At 39.2% G+C, this 21,082-nt stretch overlaps 3 protein-coding genes and 1 pseudogene across 3 annotated transcripts; 3 read left to right on the top strand and 1 right to left on the bottom strand.

The window, feature by feature from the left end:
* Nucleotides 1-4,202: 4,202 nt before the first annotated feature.
* LOC115977938 lies at nt 4,203-6,425 on the top strand (annotated as a pseudogene).
* Nucleotides 6,426-6,671: 246 nt separating this feature from the next.
* LOC115977939 (transmembrane protein 234 homolog) lies at nt 6,672-7,398 on the bottom strand. Its single transcript, XM_031099972.1, has one exon. The coding sequence runs from the start codon at nt 7,396-7,398 to the stop codon at nt 7,003-7,005; it is 396 nt and encodes a 131-aa protein (XP_030955832.1). The 3' UTR covers nt 6,672-7,002.
* An 8,146-nt stretch (nt 7,399-15,544) lies between these two features.
* LOC115964865 lies at nt 15,545-16,123 on the top strand. Its single transcript, XM_031084103.1, has one exon. It carries the CDS (start codon nt 15,545-15,547, stop codon nt 16,121-16,123), a length of 579 nt encoding a protein of 192 aa, XP_030939963.1.
* A 725-nt stretch (nt 16,124-16,848) lies between these two features.
* Nucleotides 16,849-18,180, top strand: LOC115964855. Its single transcript, XM_031084093.1, has one exon. It carries the CDS (start codon nt 16,849-16,851, stop codon nt 18,178-18,180), a length of 1,332 nt encoding a protein of 443 aa, XP_030939953.1.
* The last annotated feature ends 2,902 nt before the right edge of the window (nt 18,181-21,082 follow it).

The following is a 21,082-nucleotide window of genomic DNA, read 5'->3' as shown; positions in this document are numbered from 1 at the left end:
AAAAAACATGTATTGTATATTGAATTGTGTTTATGATACTACTATATATTTTTTATAATTGTACATAGTATGGATATATATTTTAAAAAAATGTAATCGTCTTATTTATTGCTTGGCCCCCTAACCACAAATTTCTAGTTCCGCCACTGCATGCATAGGCCCATGGCAAAAGCCTGGTGGTCCATGTATTTCAGTGTTTGCCCTAACTCCTAAGTGCATGCACATTCTCGTTGTGTTGTATACATGAGTATCCCAATTGGTATCGTATCATATCAAACCCCCATTTTTTGTCTCTTCAGTGTGTACATTTCAGGTCTATTTAGATAATGCTTATTACTAAAAACTGAAAACACTATAACAAAATAATTTTTAAATATGTGAATAGTGCCATGGGACCCAGTTTTAAGTTAAATTTGCATTTTTTCCAAGTTGCGAGTCCCATGAACAATGCCCATGGACCCACTAAAAAAAAACGCAGCCACTGGGAAATGCACAAAACGCACTTTCCAAACTCACGCTTCATTTCGCACCTAGTGTATGTTTGGATTGCACTGAAAACATCAGACATACGCGTCGGCATTTTTTGTATAAGTTCTGTGCACTATTCACGGGACTCGCAAGTACGGATTTTAGCAAATTTTTCTTTAAAACTGGGTCTCACAGCACTATTCACACATTTAAAAATTATTTTGCTACAGTATTTTCAGTTTTCAATAATCAGCAATAAACGGTATCCAAACAAACCCCTAGTGGAAAATCGACACTACATTAATTTTCATGCATCGAATGAAGTGCAAGACAGACACCGTATACACAAATGAATGAGAGACCTCGTTGGTGTGTCAGTTCGTGCACACCATATGCAAAACGCTACTCTACTATGTATGTGTTTAGATACAGCTTATTTTACTGAAAACTGAAAATTAAAAACTGAAAACAATAAAATAATATTTTTGGGTTACTGTTCATTAAAGAGTATACTGTGAACAGTGCACCAGGCGTTGGACTAAAAAAAAAAAAAGCCAAAAACGCAAGAACAGAAAATGTAGACGCCAAAACACCAAATCCAAACAAAGCTTATATTTCCATCAACAGAAAATGAAAAAAAAAATTTGCAAATTAAAGCCTTATTAGTTTTTCACCTCAAAAATATAAATGGTACTAATATTTATTGCATTCCAAAAAAAGATAGATAAATTGAGGCCATGCCTCCTTTCAAATAAATAAAATCACTTATTATTATTCCTTGGTTAAAATCCAAAACTGGCCCTCTAAGTTTCAACTTTTATCATTTCAATTCTCTAAATTTTAGTTTTGTCATTTCAGTCCTCTAAGTTTCAAATTTTGTCAATTAAGTATTCTATTTGGCTCCAGTTAACTCTTTCCGTTTACTAACCAAAACAACATTGTTTTGGGTTTTTTTTTTTAATTTAGTAATTAAAAAAACTATTATTTAAATGTTTTTAAAAAAATAAAATAAAATAAATAAATAAAATAAAGGAAGAAGAAGGCAACTAAAGGGAACGACGTCATTCTCCTACCCCTGAAAACAAAACAAAAAAATCACGATACTGATTGAGCCCTAACTGAGAAAATTGGGGGAGAAAAAAAGAGGGGGAAAGAGAGAGTTAGGGATCGGCAAGGGGGAAGAGGCAGAGATCGCGAGATCGGCGAGGGACCGTGAGATTGAGACTGAGATAAAGGGATATATCGACACCGAGAGAGAAGGAGATGGATTTTGCGGGGGGCTAGGGTATACTCTAATGGGCTAGGATGTACTCCGGTGGGTTATGGTCTACTCTGGCAACTCCAGCTCCGACCTTTTCAATCTGTGTTTTATCTTCTTTAAGCCAAATGATTCGATCCATGGCACTAACCATTTGATACAAATTATTCTTCAGTTTATTGCAAAATAGTATTATTTTGATCCTAGAAAAAATTAATTTAAAGAAGTTGTACTATGAAAAAGTGCGGTTTGGAAACATGTTATCAAATGGGCATTGAGCCATTGCTAGTCTGAAGTCTGGCCTTGTTTGAATGACATTCTAGCTTGATGGGATTTTTTTTTTCAATGCATGTTAGGCGTTTAGGATTGCGCATTTGATTATTTCGATTGGGATTATCCTGACGACAGATAAGATTTTGAAAATGGCAATTGTTGCTGCTTCTATTAGGTTCCCCAGTGCGCTATTTGGCATGTTCTATATATTCTCCATTCTAGTTATACCTGATTCAAGTATCCTGGCTGCTGCAACTGGTTTGATGGATTTCTTTGCAACTTCTCTCATTTTCATTCAAAGGTGGTTGTCATTGTTCTATATTCCTTCTTTGGTTGTACTTAGCTGGAGCCGAAGTTGCCAGTGTGATTTTTTTTTTTTTTTTTTCAGGGGCAGGGAAACAACGTCATTCCCCTTAGCTGACTTTTTTTAAAAAATAATAATATTTTTTTCTTTTTTTTAATCACGAAATCAAAGAATTAAATTAAAAATAAAAGCCCAAAACGGCATATTTTTGGTTGGTAAACGGAAAGAGTTGATAGAAGCCTAATAGAATACTTAATTAACAAAATTTGAAACTTAAAGAGCTGAAATAACAAAACTGAAACATAAAAGACTGAAATAAAAAATAAATAAATAAAAGGTTGAAACTTAGAGCAGTTTTAGATTTTAGCCATATTCCTTTTAGTAAATAGATTATTGCTCCTGTTCCATCATAGGATAATGAGTTTGAGATCTGATGATATCCTTGGGCACGAGATTCTAATTCCAACCAACATTACCCCCTAGCTACAATCAACTTTAAATTTCCTCAATCTTTTATACTATCGGGAAGATAAATTAATCATTTATTGGAGTAGTCTGATGTAGTTTTTTGAAACAAGTGTCACTCATTTATTGGGTAGGAAATACCAAAACAGATGCTAAGTTGGTATTACTGAAACATGATATACTTTCTTGAAGAAGAGGGTCTGAAGGTAAAAAAATCATTCCTAATTAATAAGGTGAACCAAGCCGACATACTTGATGATATCCACTCAAGGCCTATATTATTTGTGAATGTATCCAACCTTTCTAATTAATGAAGTTAAGCTTGCATTCAAAAAAATCCTAAGGTATTATGTTTGGTTCTGATAATCCTTTTTGTGATATATATATATATATATATATATATATATATATATATATATATGCCGTGCTAAGATGAATTTGGCTTTTTATCTTAATTTAATGCGAATCCAGAACATATGTATTGAGCTGGCTGTGGCTTCTGACCTCCTTCCAGCACCATTCCATCTGATCTAGTGGGTTAGTTAATGTCCTGCAGATTCATTGACTTGTTGCATGCGTGACTGTGACATGGTTGAAATAGCATCAGGTTCATGTTTTTGGTCGTAGACTGAAAAAAATAAAAATTATTGATATTACTAGTTAATACTAATAAGCTGTATGGTTTTGGGCATATTATTTTCCATCAGCCATTTGGTCCCATGCAGGACAATCCAATTTCTTATTCCCCACCACGTCCCAGCTATAAGCCAAGCTAATACTTTTTTCTTTTTCTTTTTCTTTCTTTTTTTTTTTTTTTTTTTTTTTTGGAGAGAAAGCCAAGCTTTTTTTTTCTAAAAAAAAAAAAAAAAATTCCAGTGTAATCTCATCGACCTCATGCCACATAACGGCAATAGATAATACCATGTGTATCATATAAGCCTTATTGAGACTATCGCTCGAACCACTCCTCTCTAAATGCTGAGATAAAGACTCCTACAATCAAGCCATACCGTACGGTAAAGGAAAGCCATGTTATTACCTACCCTGCCCCCCAAACCCAAATTCTTGCTCATATTCCTAAATCCTGACATGGACATTTCTTACCACCTAGTCACGTGCAAATAAATTATTGATTATCAAAACAAACAATAAAATAGTATATAGTTAAAATTATTTTCCCAGTCCTCTAAAATCAGCATTGCTCTCATTGACATCAGATTCAATCAGAGCCGTCAACGTCCATTTCCAAGGGCCCTATTAAATCAGAATGATCTTTTTTTTTCTTTTTTCTTTTTTTGCATGACTAATTTACATATGTAACTTCAACATTATGAAGAATATTGATTCTGAATGAAGCTGGACATTGTATGTAGTGAAGTTTCCCTCCGGAGATACCATGACAAGATGTCGGGTCAATATATGCTATTCTGAATAAAGAATCATCAAAGAAAGTTTCAAATTAGCAGGGCACGTTGCCCCTTAGGAGCAATATAAAGCCTCAAAGACCAGAGACAAAAAAGCATCCCATTCCAACTCCATAGATTGACACAAGCAGTTGATAATTGTTCATTGGAGTTGGAATGGCAAGGTTACGAGCATTGTTAATGGTTGTATTCATCTCTGCAATTGCACTAAATCAAATTTTAGTCAATGCCAAGTTTTCTAAGAGCATGTATTTTGTTTCGGGTGCTAACAATCAGTCTACAACGTTAGGCAATGGTGATAATCTTCAACTCGTCTTGGATAAAACTGCAGGTAAAATAATCTCCTTATCATCCGTCTCATATGCAATTTGACATTTGAATGTTAGCTTTATCTGCTTAATTTTTTGTTGCGAAAAAAAGTACATTGCACTTGATGCATCTAATTACATATATAACAAATACAGACATAATGCATATCATGAGCATAAACACAAAATTTTGCATGTAATGCCAAATTATCAGATTACTCCATTAGTTACAAAATCTAAAGGAATCAAATTAGTCCATTCTAGCTTGGCAATTATCAAAACGTAAATATGTTATGTAACCTATGATCAGATCATAGAATCTCATATTAGAAACTGAGAAATGAACACACAAAGGCTCATATAATAATGATTTCTCTCTGCTTAATTAATCAATCATGCTGCCTTGGGTATTCAGGCACTCCAATTCAATCAAAGCAAGCACTCTTATTTGGAACCATTCAAATGCTCATTAAGTTGGTACCTGGAACTCTGCTGGAACAGTGACAGCCTACTATGTAAGTTCATTCATTTAAATCATTACTTTTGTCTTTGTCAAAAAAGATGTATATCATACATCTTTTTATAATAAATGTTTGTTTGGATACAGCTAAAAACTGAAAACTGAAAAACACTATAGTAAAATAATTTTTAAATATGTGAATAGTATCGTGAAATCCATTTTTAATAAAAAAGTTGCTGAAAAGTGAAGTTTGTAAGTCTCGTGACTGAAAAGTTGATTAAAAAGTGCTGGAAAAGTTGCTGAAGTGTGCACTGTTCACACATTTCCAGTCAACAATCATGGCACAAAAAAAAAAAAAAAAAGGTGAAACACGTTTTGCGTCCAGACGTGGACACAAAACACAGTACCCAAACGGAGGCTAAATACAACACATGCACCCCATATGGATTGAATCCATGTCCTCACCTTCCATCCTTGCTTATGGGAGGAAGGAGAAGATATTGGATCCAAAGACTTTGCGTAGCTCTAAAGCACGCATGTCTTTCACAAAACCAATGTGTGGTAAAAAGTGCTAATTCCCCTTTCCCAAATGTCTGCAGCTATCCTCTAGTGGGAGCAACCACGATGAAATAGACTACGAGTTTTTTGGGAATGTTTCAGGACAACCTTACATTATCCACACAAACATCTACACAAAAGGAAATGGAAGCAAGGAACAGCAATTCTACCCTTGGTTTGACCCAACTGATGGTTTCCACAACTACAGCATACACTGGAACCCCACTGAAGTAGTGTAAGTAGACTTACCAGATTGCCGTTAATCATTTATTCCTGTTGTATAAGACAAAAGACATTTTTTCCAAACGGCAATGGCTTCCCCCAAACAGATGTTTATGACTTTATTCTCTTCCCCTCCTGAAAATTTCAACAAATTTTGTCATTCCCAATCATTTGAACTTATTTCCCTATATTCTCCCAACAGGTTCATAATTCCTAATAAAAATCCAGGAACCCAACCGTTCCTAAACTCTGAATTTGTCACTACATTTTCAGGTGGTATGTCGACAGTATACCAATTCGTGTATTCAGAAACTACAAGAATGAAGGGATTGCTTACCCCAATAAGCAGGGGATGAGTGTCTACTCCAGCCTATGGAATGCAGATAACTAGGCAACAAGAGGAGGACTTGAAAAGATCAACTGGACCTGTTCACCCTTTGTTGCAAAATTCAGTCAATTTAGGCCAAGGGCTTGCCTGTGGCAAGGATAAGCCAGCATCAGTCGATGTGCTTCCAACACCACTGCTGCTAATTGGTATACTTCCCCTGGATACAAACAGTTGAGTTATGCTAAGTTTGGTCAATTAAATTGGGTGAGAGACAACTTTATGATCTACGACTAATGCAAAGATACAAAAAGGTTCAACGGACAGCTACCTCCCGAATGTTTTAAACAACAATTCTAACATGAGGATCAGCAATCCAGCTAAAATTTTCAATTGTTGTTTGTGTTTCATTCGTATTGAATTAATTTTATTTTTGTTCATATACCAAATATGGTTTCTTTGTCGCTCTCTGGCTATTTTTATTGAACATGTTATGTTACTTGTATCAGGTTATTGTCTATGTCAGTTATGAACTATCTAATACATGAAATAATCAGCTTTTTCTCATTTTCTAACCAAGTATGAAACAATGCAACTTATATAGTTAAACATAAAGGCACTGGACTTGGTTTATGTAACCATTATATTGTTTCATCAACCAAATCAATAAAAACCATAAGATCCAGATTTCTATTTCCCTATCCTCAAATTATAAGCTAGGATTCCTCAAAAAAAAATTATAAGCTAGGAACTAATTAATATTACAGACACAAACACATGACAAGGAAAAGGAAAAAAAAAATACCCAACAATGCAAACCCCACATCCACATGAATTTTACATTTTGAAAACCCCAAATAACATGGATCATAAATTTTTTTTTTTTTTTTTTTTTTTTTTTTTTTTTTTTTAAATCCCCTTTTGGGGGGTTACAAAGTCATTGCGTACAAAGCCAAACCCCGAGAACAATAAGGGCCGTACCAAACAAGGCGTGGGCCAAGCGGGTCTCTTCCCCTAAAAGCATTCCGAAGACGGCAGTCGCAGCAAATGTGGTGGCATTGGTGACGGGCACGGTGAGAGAGATGGGAGTGTGGCTTAGAATAACGAAGAAAGTAGCGGAGGCCGAGAGGTTTATGAAGAAAGGGATGGAGTATTGCCAGATAGAGAGGAGAGTGAACCAGTTTTTGAGGGAAGAGAGCAATTTGTGTTGTGGCGATGGTGTTGGAGTGGATTTGAGAGCTTGGTCCCACAAGAGAGCGCCGCGGCGCATGATGGCGTTGGTGGCGCCCCACACTAGACCCACCGCCACCATCTTCTCTACGTCTCCGATCATCTAGTTTTCACTCAGACACTCTGGTTAGTCTGAATCATATTTCTATTTCTGTTTCACTTGAAAGTGAAAGGTCGACTTCGATGAATGTTTTGGGAACGAGATGCCTAACCCTAGATCAGATGGTTGGTCTGCCCTCGTTTAAAAAATATATATATGGAAAGTTTTTTTTTTTTTTTACGAAAATGCATTTTTGATTACTATATTTTGGGCTAATTCTCGATTTGGTCCCTAAATTGATTTTGTTCCTAGGTCAATCCCTGATTTTAAAAAATTATTTTTATTTTGGTCCCTACGGTCAATCCAGTAATAGAAACCAGAGGTAGCAATTATGCTGATACAAACAAAAAATAATAATGAAAAATACGACATCAGCATCCATGTTAGCATCAAATTTTAAATATATATATATATATATATATATATATATATATATCAATTTTAACAAAATTTAAAAACATAAAAACAAAATTTAAAACATAAAAAATAAAAATAAATCAATTCAGATTTGAATAAAAATAAACATAAATATGTACACAAATCACAAGAACACAAGAACATCAGGAAATTTATAAAAAAAATTAAATTAAATTAAATTAAAAAAGAAACCTTAAATCTAATTTAATTAAAATTATTTTTAAAAAATAAAAATAAAAAAATTATCCTTTTAATTCTTTTGCTTTTTCATTAACTTAATTCTTTTACTTTTTCTTTTAACCTCTTCAGCGATTAGACCCAAACTCTAAACTCTCTCAATCTCTAATTCTTTCTTTCTCTCTTCACCCTCGACAAAATCTCTCTCAAGCCCAAACTCTCTTAAAATCTCATCTCCACCGATTTGCCAAACTCCGATCTAACCCAAACTCTCTCAAATCTCACTCATGAGGTCGTCGCCGTTGAACTCGTTCATCAGTCGATCTGCCTGAAAGCTACTACGAAAGCAATATAAAACAAAATTTATATTTTCATTTAAAGATCATTGTACCACACAACCATGAATTCTAAATAGAACAAAATTGCGTACCTCTCTTAACAACCCAAGTGTGTTGCCTCCCAAGGTAATCACGTCTCTCTCTCTATTTCTTTTTGAGTTTTCAGAAAACTGCAGTATCACACAATAGTTCTAATGGCCAACCACTAATATGATATTTTAAAATCTTATTTTATTTAAGACTTCTAAAACCCAAGAGAGAGATTGGACGTGGGATCCTCAGGGATCCTAATCTTCAGCTATAAGATTTATCAATAACTTGTTGAACGTTATTGACTTATCTTGAAACTCTTTCAAAATTATTTCTTAATAGGCGAAAAAGCACTTTCGGTCCCTACATTTTGGGCCTATTCACAATTTGGTCCCTAAATTGATTTATCTCCTAGGTTAGTCCCTGATTTTTAAAAATCGTTTTTAAAATAGTCCCTGTCGTCAACCCAGTAGCAGAAAATGCTGAGGTGGCAAACGAAATGTACTGTTTGCTGACGTGGCTAATAAAATAATAATAAAAAAATTTAAAATTTTTTAAATGCCATGTCAGCATTTTCTGACTTAAAAAAAGCCACGTCAGTTTAATTAAAAAAATAAAAATAATTTATGTTTTTCAATTTCAATTTAATTCAAACTAAATTAAAAAAAAAAATTAAATTTGATTTTATTATTATTATTGCTTTCATTATTTTTTAGCTAAGAACACAATAACTTGTTCTTCAAAATCCAAGAACAATCAAACCCAGAACAAGGGCACAATCAAACCCAGAACAATGCAATATTTCATACAAAATCCCTATCCTTCACCGAAACCTCCAGAACATGAAAAATTCATCAAACCCAAACCAAAACCAACATGAGAAAACCAACCCAGAAAAATCATCAAACCTCCAACCCAGAACTTCATCAAACACCAACCCGCCAATCAACAACACCAAATCCGCCATCAACAACATCAAATCCGCCGTTAACAAACCCAAATCCACCATCAACTCGCCATCAACAACACCAAATCCACCTAGTCGAGGCCCAGTCCGAGTCACGGTCCACTAAACAATACGAAAACGACCACCGATCTCCACCCCGATCAAACCCAGAAAAACCCAGCCCTCTCCAACAAAAACGACCACCCCGACCACCGATCTCCACCCCGACCAAACCCAGAAAAACCCAAACCTCTCCAACAAAAATGACCACCCCGACCACCGATCTCCACCCTGACCAAACCCAGAAAAACCCAGCCCTCTCCAACCAAACCCAGCCATCTCCATCTCCAACCAAACCCATAATCCAAGACCCATGGATTACCGATCTCCACCTCAATTACCGACCACCCCACGGAAAACTAGAAAAACCCAAAGATTAGAGAGTCAGGTTTAGAGAAAGAGAGAGAGAGAGAGAGAGAGAGAGAGAGGGATTGAAAGCTTGAACAAAGAAAGATACAAAAAAATATACGCACCAAGAGATAGAGAAAGAGAGGATCTGAAAAAAAAAAAAAAAAGCATACAGACACAATCACACAAACACTCACCATATTTATTTATTAAGTTATTTTTATTTTGATTTTTCTTTTTTTAGTTTATCTTAAAAGAAAGAAGAAATGAAATAGATACAAACACAAACACAAACACAAACACAGACACGCCAGCCTAGAATGAGAAGGGGTGTTAACTTAATGTTTGTTTGTTAAGAGAGTTCAAGAAAAATTGAAACTATAAATTGTTTTCTCAATATTTAAAATTGAAAAAAGGTTTTATTTTATTTTATTTTTGAATTTTTTCAGTTTAATTATTTTTTTTATTAATTAAAATGCTGACTTGTCATTTTTAAAAGCAAAATAAATTTTTTAATATTATTTTATTTTCCACATCAGCGATTAACATGCTATCTATGCACTCCGTTTGCCACCTCAGCATTTTCTGTCACTGGGTTGACGGCAATGACTATTTTAAAAACGATTTTTAAAAATCAGGGACTGACTTAGGAGCTAAATCAATTTAGGGACCAAATTGTGAATAGGTCCAAAATGTAAGGACTAAAAGTGCATTTTCCCCTTCTTAATATTCTCAACCATATCAAGAAAATATTTGAACTTCTACAGATTGCAATAATGTCTATCAACACATTGCAATTGACCCCTGAAGATTAGACAATTACAAATGAGGTCCCATTTCATACAATTTTATATCTATGTCCTTCCACCATACTATATTCCCACAAGCCACTAGGACTGGATAAATATCACTGCCATGTCCCTAGCTTATGTGACCCTTAATTTCTTGATTTCATAATTTCTATTGAACTCCAAAATATTATTAAAAAAAAACTATTTAAATATATATATATATATATATATATTTATATATACATACAATATTATATATATGAAATTTTTTTTTGAAAAATGTCATCGACCGATTTTGTTTTGAGTCCAACGTCAATATGAAAATCAACTGAATATACTATCTTCTTTAGAGACTGGTGGATTCATTGTTGAGCATTTATATATTTTACTCATTACACACATAACCCAACGTGTCTGTATATAGCCTTTAAAATTGGCATCACCAGTTGACATTATCAAAGTTATGTGCATAATAAATAAATATAAACAAACCCCTCATGTTTGAGGACAATAAAAAAAATTGTGATAGAACAACCTTTTAATTAACAATGATCACTCCATAAGGTGTCCTTGATCCGATCTAATTCAGTGTATGTACTTGTTACATTACACCCACTTGTTTGCTTAAAGTCACTACTTCAATGATGGAGTAAATCATCCTATCATATAGCAGTACAACAAGTGTAGGCTTCAGTGGTAATATTCAATTAATATCCACAGCCTAGAACAATTTAATAATCTATGAAAAATTATTACTCCCTGTCTTTGGTTCCTTAACCATTAACATGATTTTTCCTATTAAGGAGACATCACATGCCACATTTAAATAATGAAATATACCTATAAAAATTATGAATGTGAAAATAAAATTTTATTATCAAATAAAAATGCATAGTATTGTTTTTGAGGGAACATAATTCTAACACTGCCAAACTCTGATGACCCAAACTCTCTCTAATCTCAATGATGAGGTCACCTTTTCCGGTGAAGAAGAGCGTCGCTGCCCGTGATATCTACAACTCAAGCTACTACTAGTTTACCTCATTATCCATGCTTAGCTTCTACTTATTAATGTCCTTTGATGCTCAGAATTTTTGGGATTTTTGTTGAGACTGGGTTTATGATATATGAGTTGTACCTGTCCTATATGTAGTTACTATATTTGCTTGATTCTTGTTTATGCCTTTTGTAGTTATTTTTGCTTCTCTCTCTTTTCTATGTTTAATGGAAAGGGGGAAAAGTAGAAAATTTATATTTATTGAAAATTGGAAATGACATTTAAGATTCGGTGTGGTGGTAACTTGTTTTTTGTGGCTTGTTTTTTGGATCGGTGGTTGGGTCTACTGATGATTTTGGTTTGAGTTGTGATCTAGGTTTCGTTTGTATTTGATCTCTATTTGTGATCTGGGTCTATGTTTGTGTTTGATCTCTGTTTCTTTTTTTTCTTTTTTCTTTTTCGTTTGTGTTGTTGTGATCTGGGTTTGTGTTTGATCTCTATTAGTGATATGGGTTTGTGTTTGTGTTTAATCTCCATTTCTTTTTCTTTTTTTTTTCGTTTATGTACCCGAGTCTGTGTTTGATCTCTATTGGTGATTTGGGTCTGTGTTTGTGTTTGATCTCCATTTCTTTTTTTCTTTTTTCTTTTTTTTCGTTTGTGTTGTTGTGATCGGGGTTTGAGATCTTCGTTGTTGGGTTTAAGTTCTTCGTTGCAGGGTTTGATTAGGAAGAACACGAAGAACAAGTTGTAATGTCCTTATGAAAATTAATAATGATAAGTAATAATTTTTTTTAATTAAATTAGATTTAAGGGTTTTTTTAAAAAAAATTTTAATTTCTTTTTTTATATAAATTTTCTGTCGTGGCTTTGTTTAAAAAATTTTAAATGCTAACGTGGCATTTAAAAATGCCAAATAATTATTTTTAATAATATTTTAATGGTCATGTCAGCGCCACATCAACAAACAGGGCATTCCATCTGCCACGTAGAAGGTTTCCGTTACTGGGTTGACGGGAAGGACCAAAATAAAAATGATTTTTTGAAATCAGGGACTGACCTAGGAGCGAAATCAATTTAGGGACCAAATCGAGAATCGGCACAAAACGTAAGGACCAAAAGTGCATTTTCGTCAAGTTTTTTTTTTTCAATAGCTCGTTATCATCAAACCAAGACAAATCAGTTCTTAGAAAATTATTCTGGAATTTATTAATATGTCACCAAAAAAAAAAAAAGAACACACAAATACACAATGTATTATAATTTTTTTCTACTAACAAAGAGAAAAAGAAAAGTGCAAACTACAAACAAAATCACTATGGAGAGCAAAATTGTTATGACCAAAGAAAGTACAAATGCTAGCATCACTAAGGAGAGATTACCACCACATTTCTCTTGGTCTGTTTTTTAAGGATAAATGAAATTAGAGATTACTTTTAAGTAATAGGTTGAGCGATTTATAAATTTGAATGATTAAAGATTTATATATATATGTGTGTATATATATATATATATATATATTTTTTTTTTTAATAGAGTTTTTGTTGAATAATTTGTTCACTTGTTGTTGTTAGGTTTAATCTTATTTTTGTTTGGGTTATTTTTATTGCTGTTATTTAAGCCTCATCTTTTGGTTTAAGGGATTAAGGATTATGTTTGGGGGACAATAATTATTTTTGGAGAAATGCTATGTCCCAAATATTTTCACAACAAATCTTATGTGACAAGTAACTATTAATGGGTAAAAAAACGATTTTAGTATTAGACCTGTAGGGGCAAAGGCCCAAAGGCCCAAAATCATACAATGGGACTTGGGCCCTATACGAGATGGTCAACCATGTCTGAGGAGAGGACGTGGATGCCAAAAGGGGTCCCAGTCCAGCTCTCGTAGGCCTAAAGTCACTTAAAGGGCAGTCTGAGGAGAAATGTCTCCTCGGACGTGACGAGTATGGCTCAACATGCACTCTGCCTACTAAAAGGACCCACCCCAACGAACACTAGTGACAAGGACAATTCCTACAGACCCGTGGCGAAGAAGGAAACAAAAGATGCCCAAGGAGAGGCTGCAGTTGCCACATTAAATGCATTACAGCTACTTTTCTAGCCGCATTAATGTGGAGAAAACCTGTGAATAGTGCTGCCTTGGCTACCACAACTCATAAAAAGATGGAAGGGGTGTCCAGTAGGACAAGCACTCAAGTGGGAGTCCAGATAATCAACAAGTGTAAGGCCACGATGGCTTTAAGGAGGCTATATAAGAAAGGGAGTCCTCATGAGGAAGGACACGTGAAAAAAGGGAGAGGAAGAGAAAAAGAACTGGAAAACTTAAAGTAAGAACTAGCAAATATCTATCTTATCTCCTCGGACTAAGAATATATGGACATTAACAGGATCTTCTTGTGTCCAAGTGTCGTGTAGCCCAACCTCAGCCTCTATCTACTTCGCTAAGGCCCGATTCTACAACCCACTATCTACAAATTCATTGTTTTAGGGCCCCTTGGGCCAAAACCCCATACTTGTTGGGCTTGGGCCCAAATTGAGACCCTACAATTGGCACCGTCTGTGGGGAGAACTTGTGCCTCAACAAGTACGACCGTTAGAAATGGAAGGATCAGGTCTGCGACAAACGGGATCCGTAGATTCCCAATGGCAGGACAACTTTCTTAACCTCGAACAGGAAAGAGATCAAGACAAGCGACGTGAGGGTAGCGTAAATACCTCCCACATAAGCAGAAGCCGTTCGAGAGGGAAAGGTTATGCATCCCAAAAGCGAGGCGATAACAAGGCTCTCCAGCAAGAAATTGACGACCTGAAGAGGAAGTTGTACTGAGCGCAGCGAAGGCGTCCTTCCCCCAGTCCGGACACCAGCGATGAAGAGGACAACGAATACAAGCGAAGGTCGAGAACTCCACCAAGTGAAACCTTCTCCTATGAGGAAGAGCAACCTCACAAACGCGGCCACAAAAGTCCGTCTTACCAGGGCCTAGCAAACGACGCCATGCGTAACGCCCTGGACCGCATCTCCTAGTCACCCTTCACGCGCAAGATAAAGGGGGCTAAACTTCCTCGGCTGTTCCACCAACCCACTTTCGCCATATATAATGGTCGGACGGACCCCGTAGAGCACGTAAGTCAGTTTAACCAGAGGATGGCCATCCATTCCAGAAATGAAGCTTTGATGTGCAAAGTGTTTTCGTACAGTTTGGGACCCATGGCGATGAGGTTGTTTGACAACCTTAAGCCAAACTCCATAAATTCTTTTAAGCAACTAACCCAGGCTTTCGATTCTCGCTTCATAACGAGCAGTAGGGTTCCTCGGCCCTTAGATTCCCTCCTGTCCTTATCCATGCAAGAAGGAGAGACCCTGAAGGCTTACTCGGATAGGTACTGGGAGATGTATAATGAGATAGAGGGAAATTATGATGACATCGCCATCAGTACCTTCAAGAGGGGCCTGCCGATAGAGCACGGTTTAAGGAAATCCCTGACTAGGAAACCGGTCACCAGCGTGCGCCAGCTCATGGACCGAATCGACAAGTACAAGAGGGTCGAAGAGGACCAACAGACGAGAAAGGGTAAGGCGAAGGTTGTACCTCAAGAGAAGAGGAACTTCAGGTCGGACCGATTTAGCAACAACAACCGGCCGGAAGGGATTACTCGGAACAGTCTGGATCCATCGGGGCTCAGGCAGTCCACGCTATGTTCCGGGATCCATTACATAAAATCTTAGAGAAAGTCAAGAATGAGTCGTTCTTTGAATGGCCAAATAGGATGGCGGGCAACCCCGCAAAACGCAACCAGAACTTATATTGCGAATACCACCAGGAACCGGGGGCACACCACCGATGACTGTAGAAATCTGAAAAACCACTTGGACCAGCTGGTCCGAGGGGGAAAGCTAAGACATCTTTTGCATCATTTCGGTGGCCGACAAGAGTAGTCGAGCGTCGAGGCAAGGCAAAGCACCTTGAGACCGCCTATTGGCACGATAAATGTCATTCTCGCCGCTCTAGGAAGAACCGGCTCCCATCCTTTCAGAGTGATGTCAATGGCCCGACTCCCTGCTAAAGCCGACGACTGTGAGTCTAAGAGGGCTAAAGGGATGGCCTCGACCATGCTCGGATTCTCGGATGAGGATAAAGTTGGAACCATCCAGCCCCACGATGATGCTCTAGTCATCACACTCAGGATTGGGGGATATGACATGAAGAGGGTGCTAGTCGATCAGGGCAGTGTTGTGGAAGTAATGTACCCCGACCTGTACAAGGGGCTAAGGTTGAGACCGGAAGACCTGACGACATACGACTCCCCTTTGGTAAGTTTTGAAGGGAAAACCATTACTCCGAAAGGCCAGATTAGACTGCCTATACAAACAGGCTCAGACATAGTGGAGGTGGACTTCATAGTGGTGGACGCATATTCGCCCTACACCGCCATTGTAGCTAGACTTTGGCTTCATGCCCTAGGGGCTGTCTTCTCAACCTTACACCAAAAGGTGAAGTATCCGTCGGAGGGTCGGGTCAAAGAAGTGATAGGGGACCAAGCCATGGCCCGGCAATGCATGGTGTCCGCCATCTCGCGACGGCCGAGTGACAAGCCCTCAACCTCTACCGAGAATGGCTTATAGCAATTAACAGCCCCGGCCACGGCCCCGGGAGGTGGGGGGCCAGCCGAGGAGGTAAGTTATGAGGACTTGGAAAAAGTTCTTGTAGGCTCCGATCAGGAAAGATTTTTTCAGGTTGGCTCGAAATTGCCACCCCAAGAGAAGGAAAAGCTAATTGATTTCCTCAAAGAAAATGTGGACGTGTTTGCATGGGACACCTACGAGGCTCCGAGGGTCGATCCGAATTTCATATGCCATCATTTTAATGTTAGTCCGGCCGTTACACCTAAGAAACAACCTCCTCGGCGACCGTCGAAAGAGCATGTTGATGCGGTAAATGAGGAGGTGATGAAACTAAAGAAAGCAAGGGCTATCAAAGAAGTTTTCTACCCCAAGTGGCTAGCCAATATAGTTGTGGTGAGGAAGAAGAGTGGGAAATGGCGAGTCTGCGTAGACTTCACGGACCTGAGTAAGGTCTGCCCAAAGGATCCCTTTCCTATGCCTCGGATAGACCGATTGGTGGATTCAACCGTGGGACACCCTCGAATGAGCTTCTTAGACACCTTTCAAGGATACCATCAAATACCCCTGGCTGCCGACGACCAGGAAAAGACGGCTTTTGTCACCCCCATTGGAAACTACCACTATAACTTTTTGGCTTGAAGAATGCCGGGTCCACCTACCAGAGGATGATGACCAGGATGTTTAAGCTGCAGATGGGTAAGAGCATCGAAGTCTATATAGACGACATGGTGATGAAAAGTAAGGTGGTGTCCGAGCATTTGAGGGACCTCGGCAATATCTTTGAAGTCCTGAGAAAATACAGGCTGCGCCTAAACGCGTCTAAATATTCGTTCGGAGTGGGATCAGGGAAATTCTTAGGCTATATGGTGACCTATAGAAGTATTAAATTCAGCCCCGACCAGATTAGAGCTATCCACAGCATGCAGCCTCGGAACCCCAAGGAGGTCCAAAAGTTCACCGGCATGATTGCCGCCTTGAACCGTTTTATCTCTCGTTTGGCGAATAGGTGTAGGCCTTACTTTCTCTTATTAAACAAGTGGAAGGGGTTCGAGTGGACTGAAGAATGCGCTTTGGCCTTCCAGCAGCTTAAAGAGTATCTGTCTCGGCCACCAATAATGTCTAGTCCTGAAGCTGACGAGGTTTTATTCGCCTACATTGCCGTGACCCCTCACGCAGTGAGCCTAGTGCTGATCCGGATGGACAATGGCATACAACGGCCTATCTATTACGTGAGCAAGTCATTGCATGAGGCTGAGATCCGTTACCTCCCCTTGGAAAAGGCCATCCTGGCGATCGTACAAGCCACGCGAAAGCTCCCCCACTATTTCCAGGCACACACAGTTGTTGTATTAACCCAACTCCCGCTCAGGTCAATACTCCGAAGTGCCAATTACACAGGGAGAATAGTTATGTGGGGGACCATTCTTGGCGCCTTCGACATTAGGTACATGCCTCGCAACGCTGTGAAGGGCCAAGTCCTCGCGGATCTGGTAGCTGAGTTTGCTGAACCCTCACCAGAAGAAGAAGAAGGGATACCAAGCACGGACAAAAAATTGGTCGGCACAGTCTCTCAGCAAGGACCCACCTGTTGGAAAGCATATATTGACAGCGCAACAAATCAAAGGGGCTTTGGGGTGGGACTCGTCCTGATTTCCCCCGAGGGGATCACCATCGAGAAATCACCAAGGCTGGGTTTTTCGGCCACGAATAACGAGGCAGAATATGAGGCCCTGTTGGAAGGAATGTCTATGGTCGAGAAATTGGGCGGGAAATCCATAAACATGTTCTCTGACTCAAGACCTGTTGTAGGACAAGTAAATGGGGAATTGGAGGCAAAGGATGAAAGAATGCAAGAGTATTTGGTCCAAGCCAAGCACTTGCGGACGCGTTTTAACTCTTTTAGCCTAATGCATGTGTCTAGGAGCAGAAACACCCACGCTGATTCTCTTGCCACGCTAGCCACCTCCTCGGCGCAATGCCTACCTCGGGTTATACTCGTGGAAGATCTCCACAGGAGGGGTGGTGAAGGCCAAGTTGATGTATGTTCACAGCATTAGGGCGGGGCCTAGCTAGATGGATCCTTTAATACTACTTTTAAAGAATGACGTCTTGCCCGAGGAGAAGAGCGAGGCTGACAAGATTAGAAGAAAGGCTTCTCGATTCTGGCTATCCGAGGACTTGAAACTGTATAAGCGCTCATTTTCAGGACCGTACTTGCTATGCGTACACCCTGATACCACAAAGCTTATCCTAGAGGAATTGCACGAAGGAATTTGTGGGAGCCATACAGGGGGCAAATCCTTGTACCATAGAGCCATAACCCAAGGTTACTGGTGGCCGAGCATGCAGAAAGAGGCACATGAATATGTGAAGAAGTGCGACCAATGCCAGAGGTTCGTCCCAAATATACATCAATAGGGCGGGCCCCTCAATTTGCTGTCCAGCCCTTGGCCGTTCGCGTAGTGGGGCCTGGATATCCTAGGACCATTTCCTAAAGCAGTGGGGAATAAGAGGTACCTTTTCGTCGGCACTGATTATTTCACAAAATGGGTCGAAGCCGAACCACTGGTAAACATTAGAGACGTAGATGCCAAGAAGTTTATTTGGAAGAACATTGTCACCAGGTTTGGAGTCCCTCACACCCTAATCTCGAACAACAGTCTCCAGTTCGATAGTAAAGCTTTCAGAAGGTATTGTAGCAAGTTGGGAATTGCGAATAGATACTCCACACCGGCTTACCCATAGGGGAATGGGTAGGTCGAGGCCGTCAACACAGTCATAGTAAATGGACTGAAGAAGAGGTTAGATGACGCGAAGGGGAGATGGGTGGAAGAACTGCCCAATGTTCTGTGGACGTATCGCACCACGCCACGTAGATCCACAGGGGAGACCCCCTTTTCGATGACCTATGGAGTTGAGGCTGTCATTCCTCTAGAAACAAACTTTCCAACACTGAAGACCAGCACATTCTATCCTAATGTCAATAACGGGCTGTTGGAAAAAAGCTTAGACCTGATCGAGAAAAGAAAGGAAAGAGCAATGGTCCAACTTGCCTACTACCAACACAAACTTAAACAAGGTTATAACGCCAAGGTGAAACTAAGGCCATTAGCACCTGGGGATCTGGTATTAAGAAAAGTGCTTGGCACTATAAAAAAATTCCGCGTGGGGAAAGCTTGGACCAAATTGAGAAGGGCCGTATCGTATCACCTCAGTGGCCGGCATAGGAGCCTACTTTTTAGAAAATTTAGATTAGCATGTAGTGCCACGTCCTTGGAATGTAAATAACCTAAAAATGTACTATTATTAATGAAAGTTCGTACTCTTGGTACTACCCACTGTGCATTCTTAGCTAAGTATTAAATAAAACTCAAGTCCTGCGTGGCTCCTCGGACCATAGGCTTGGGGGAAATTAATCACTGTGCGTTCTTATGCAAGTGTTAAACAGAACTCAAGTCCTGCGTGGCTCCTCGGACCACAAGTATGGGGGAAATTAACCACTATGCATTTTTTAACTAAATGTTAAATAGAATCTAAGTCCTGTATGGCTCCTCGAACCACAGGCATAGGGGAAATTAACCACCACATAGTTTTTAACTAAGTGTTAAACAGAACCCAAATCCTACGTGGCTTCTCGGACCACAAGCATGAGGAAAATTAACCACCACGTAGTTTTTAACTAAGTGTTAAACAGAACCCAAGTCCTGCGTGGCTCCTCGGACCGCAGGCATGGGGGAAATTAACCACCACACAGTTTTTAAGTAAGTGTTAAACAGAACCCAAGTCCTGCGTGGCTCCTCAGATCACAGGCATGGGGGAAATTAACCACTACGCAGTTTTTAACTAAGTGTTAAACAAAACCCAAGTCCTGCGTGGCTCCTCGGATCACAGGCATGGGGGAAATTAACCACTACGCAGTTTTTAACTAAGTGTTAAATAGAATCCAAGTCCTCTATGGCTAATCGGACCACAGGATTGGGGGAAATTAGTTACTATTCTCTCATTTATACTTAGCCGTATCACTTAAACTACAAATAATGGGTTATCCTCGGAAATCTAGTAACACAGTCGAAATTCATTCACAATGAAGGCAAAAATGGAAGCAGTAAAATAAAGTTTAAAGAGGAAATTATATCATTCATTAAGTTCCGAGATGTGTCATCTTACAAACCTTAACAAAACATAAGGAAATGAGAAACAAAATAAAATGACTACGAGAGAAACCTTATACTAATGTCCTAGACTTTATCTTGGGTTGAGCTCTTTGCAGTGCCCTCAGCCTTGAGACGGTCACCTCCTGCTGTAGGTTTGGGCTCGGTGTCCATAGCTTGCGTGACAACGTCCCTTATAGGAAGGGCGTCCTCAGGTGACTTGTCCTTAACTAGTGGATAGGCGTCCTCGTTCCCCCCTTTCCCTTCAGGTATGACGGAATCAAGAGCATCGGTCGAGGCAGAAGGGGGTTCCTCAGGAGGATCCGAGCCCGGAACATCTCGAATATCCTCAGGGAAGAAGATATTCTCGAGCCTCCTAATGTTGGAATTCGCAGGAATTGCTGCCCGGTCCATGGCTATGCCCCAAGATTTGATGACGTAGTCCCTGCAAACCCTAGCCACCTCCTCAGTCAGCCTGGCTTCAGTGTCCGCCACTCCGCACTCATAAGAGGCTGCCACCGCAGCCTCAGCCGCTTCCTTGGCCAAACGAGCCGCCTCTTTCGCCTGTAGCAGTTGCGCCTTGAGATTCGAGACTATTTGCTTCTCGGTCACAAGGTTTATTTTTGATAAGTGAAGCTGCTGGCGCATGTCCTCGGCCTGCTTCGTTGTAGTCTTAAGGCCTGCCTCGGCACTGTCCTAGGCCTTGAATGCCACTTTGATCTCCTTGTTTAAGCGCTCTTTTTCCAGCTTGAGAGCGCCCGCAGCTTTCTCCATGGCAAGGCAGGACTAAACCTCAGTGTTCAGCTTT

This window comes from Quercus lobata, chromosome 2 (genome assembly GCF_001633185.2).
Source record: "Quercus lobata isolate SW786 chromosome 2, ValleyOak3.0 Primary Assembly, whole genome shotgun sequence".
Taxonomy (NCBI): Eukaryota; Viridiplantae; Streptophyta; class Magnoliopsida; order Fagales; family Fagaceae; genus Quercus; species Quercus lobata.
This window is presented reverse-complemented; position numbering and strand designations above follow the sequence as displayed.

Coding starts and splice junctions, on each gene's coding strand:
- LOC115964855 (XM_031084093.1), top strand. CDS start 16,849: ATGGTGATGAAAAGTAAGGTGGTGTCCGAGCATTTGAGGGACCTCGGC.
- LOC115977939 (XM_031099972.1), bottom strand. CDS start 7,398: ATGATCGGAGACGTAGAGAAGATGGTGGCGGTGGGTCTAGTGTGGGGC.
- LOC115964865 (XM_031084103.1), top strand. CDS start 15,545: ATGGCCCGACTCCCTGCTAAAGCCGACGACTGTGAGTCTAAGAGGGCT.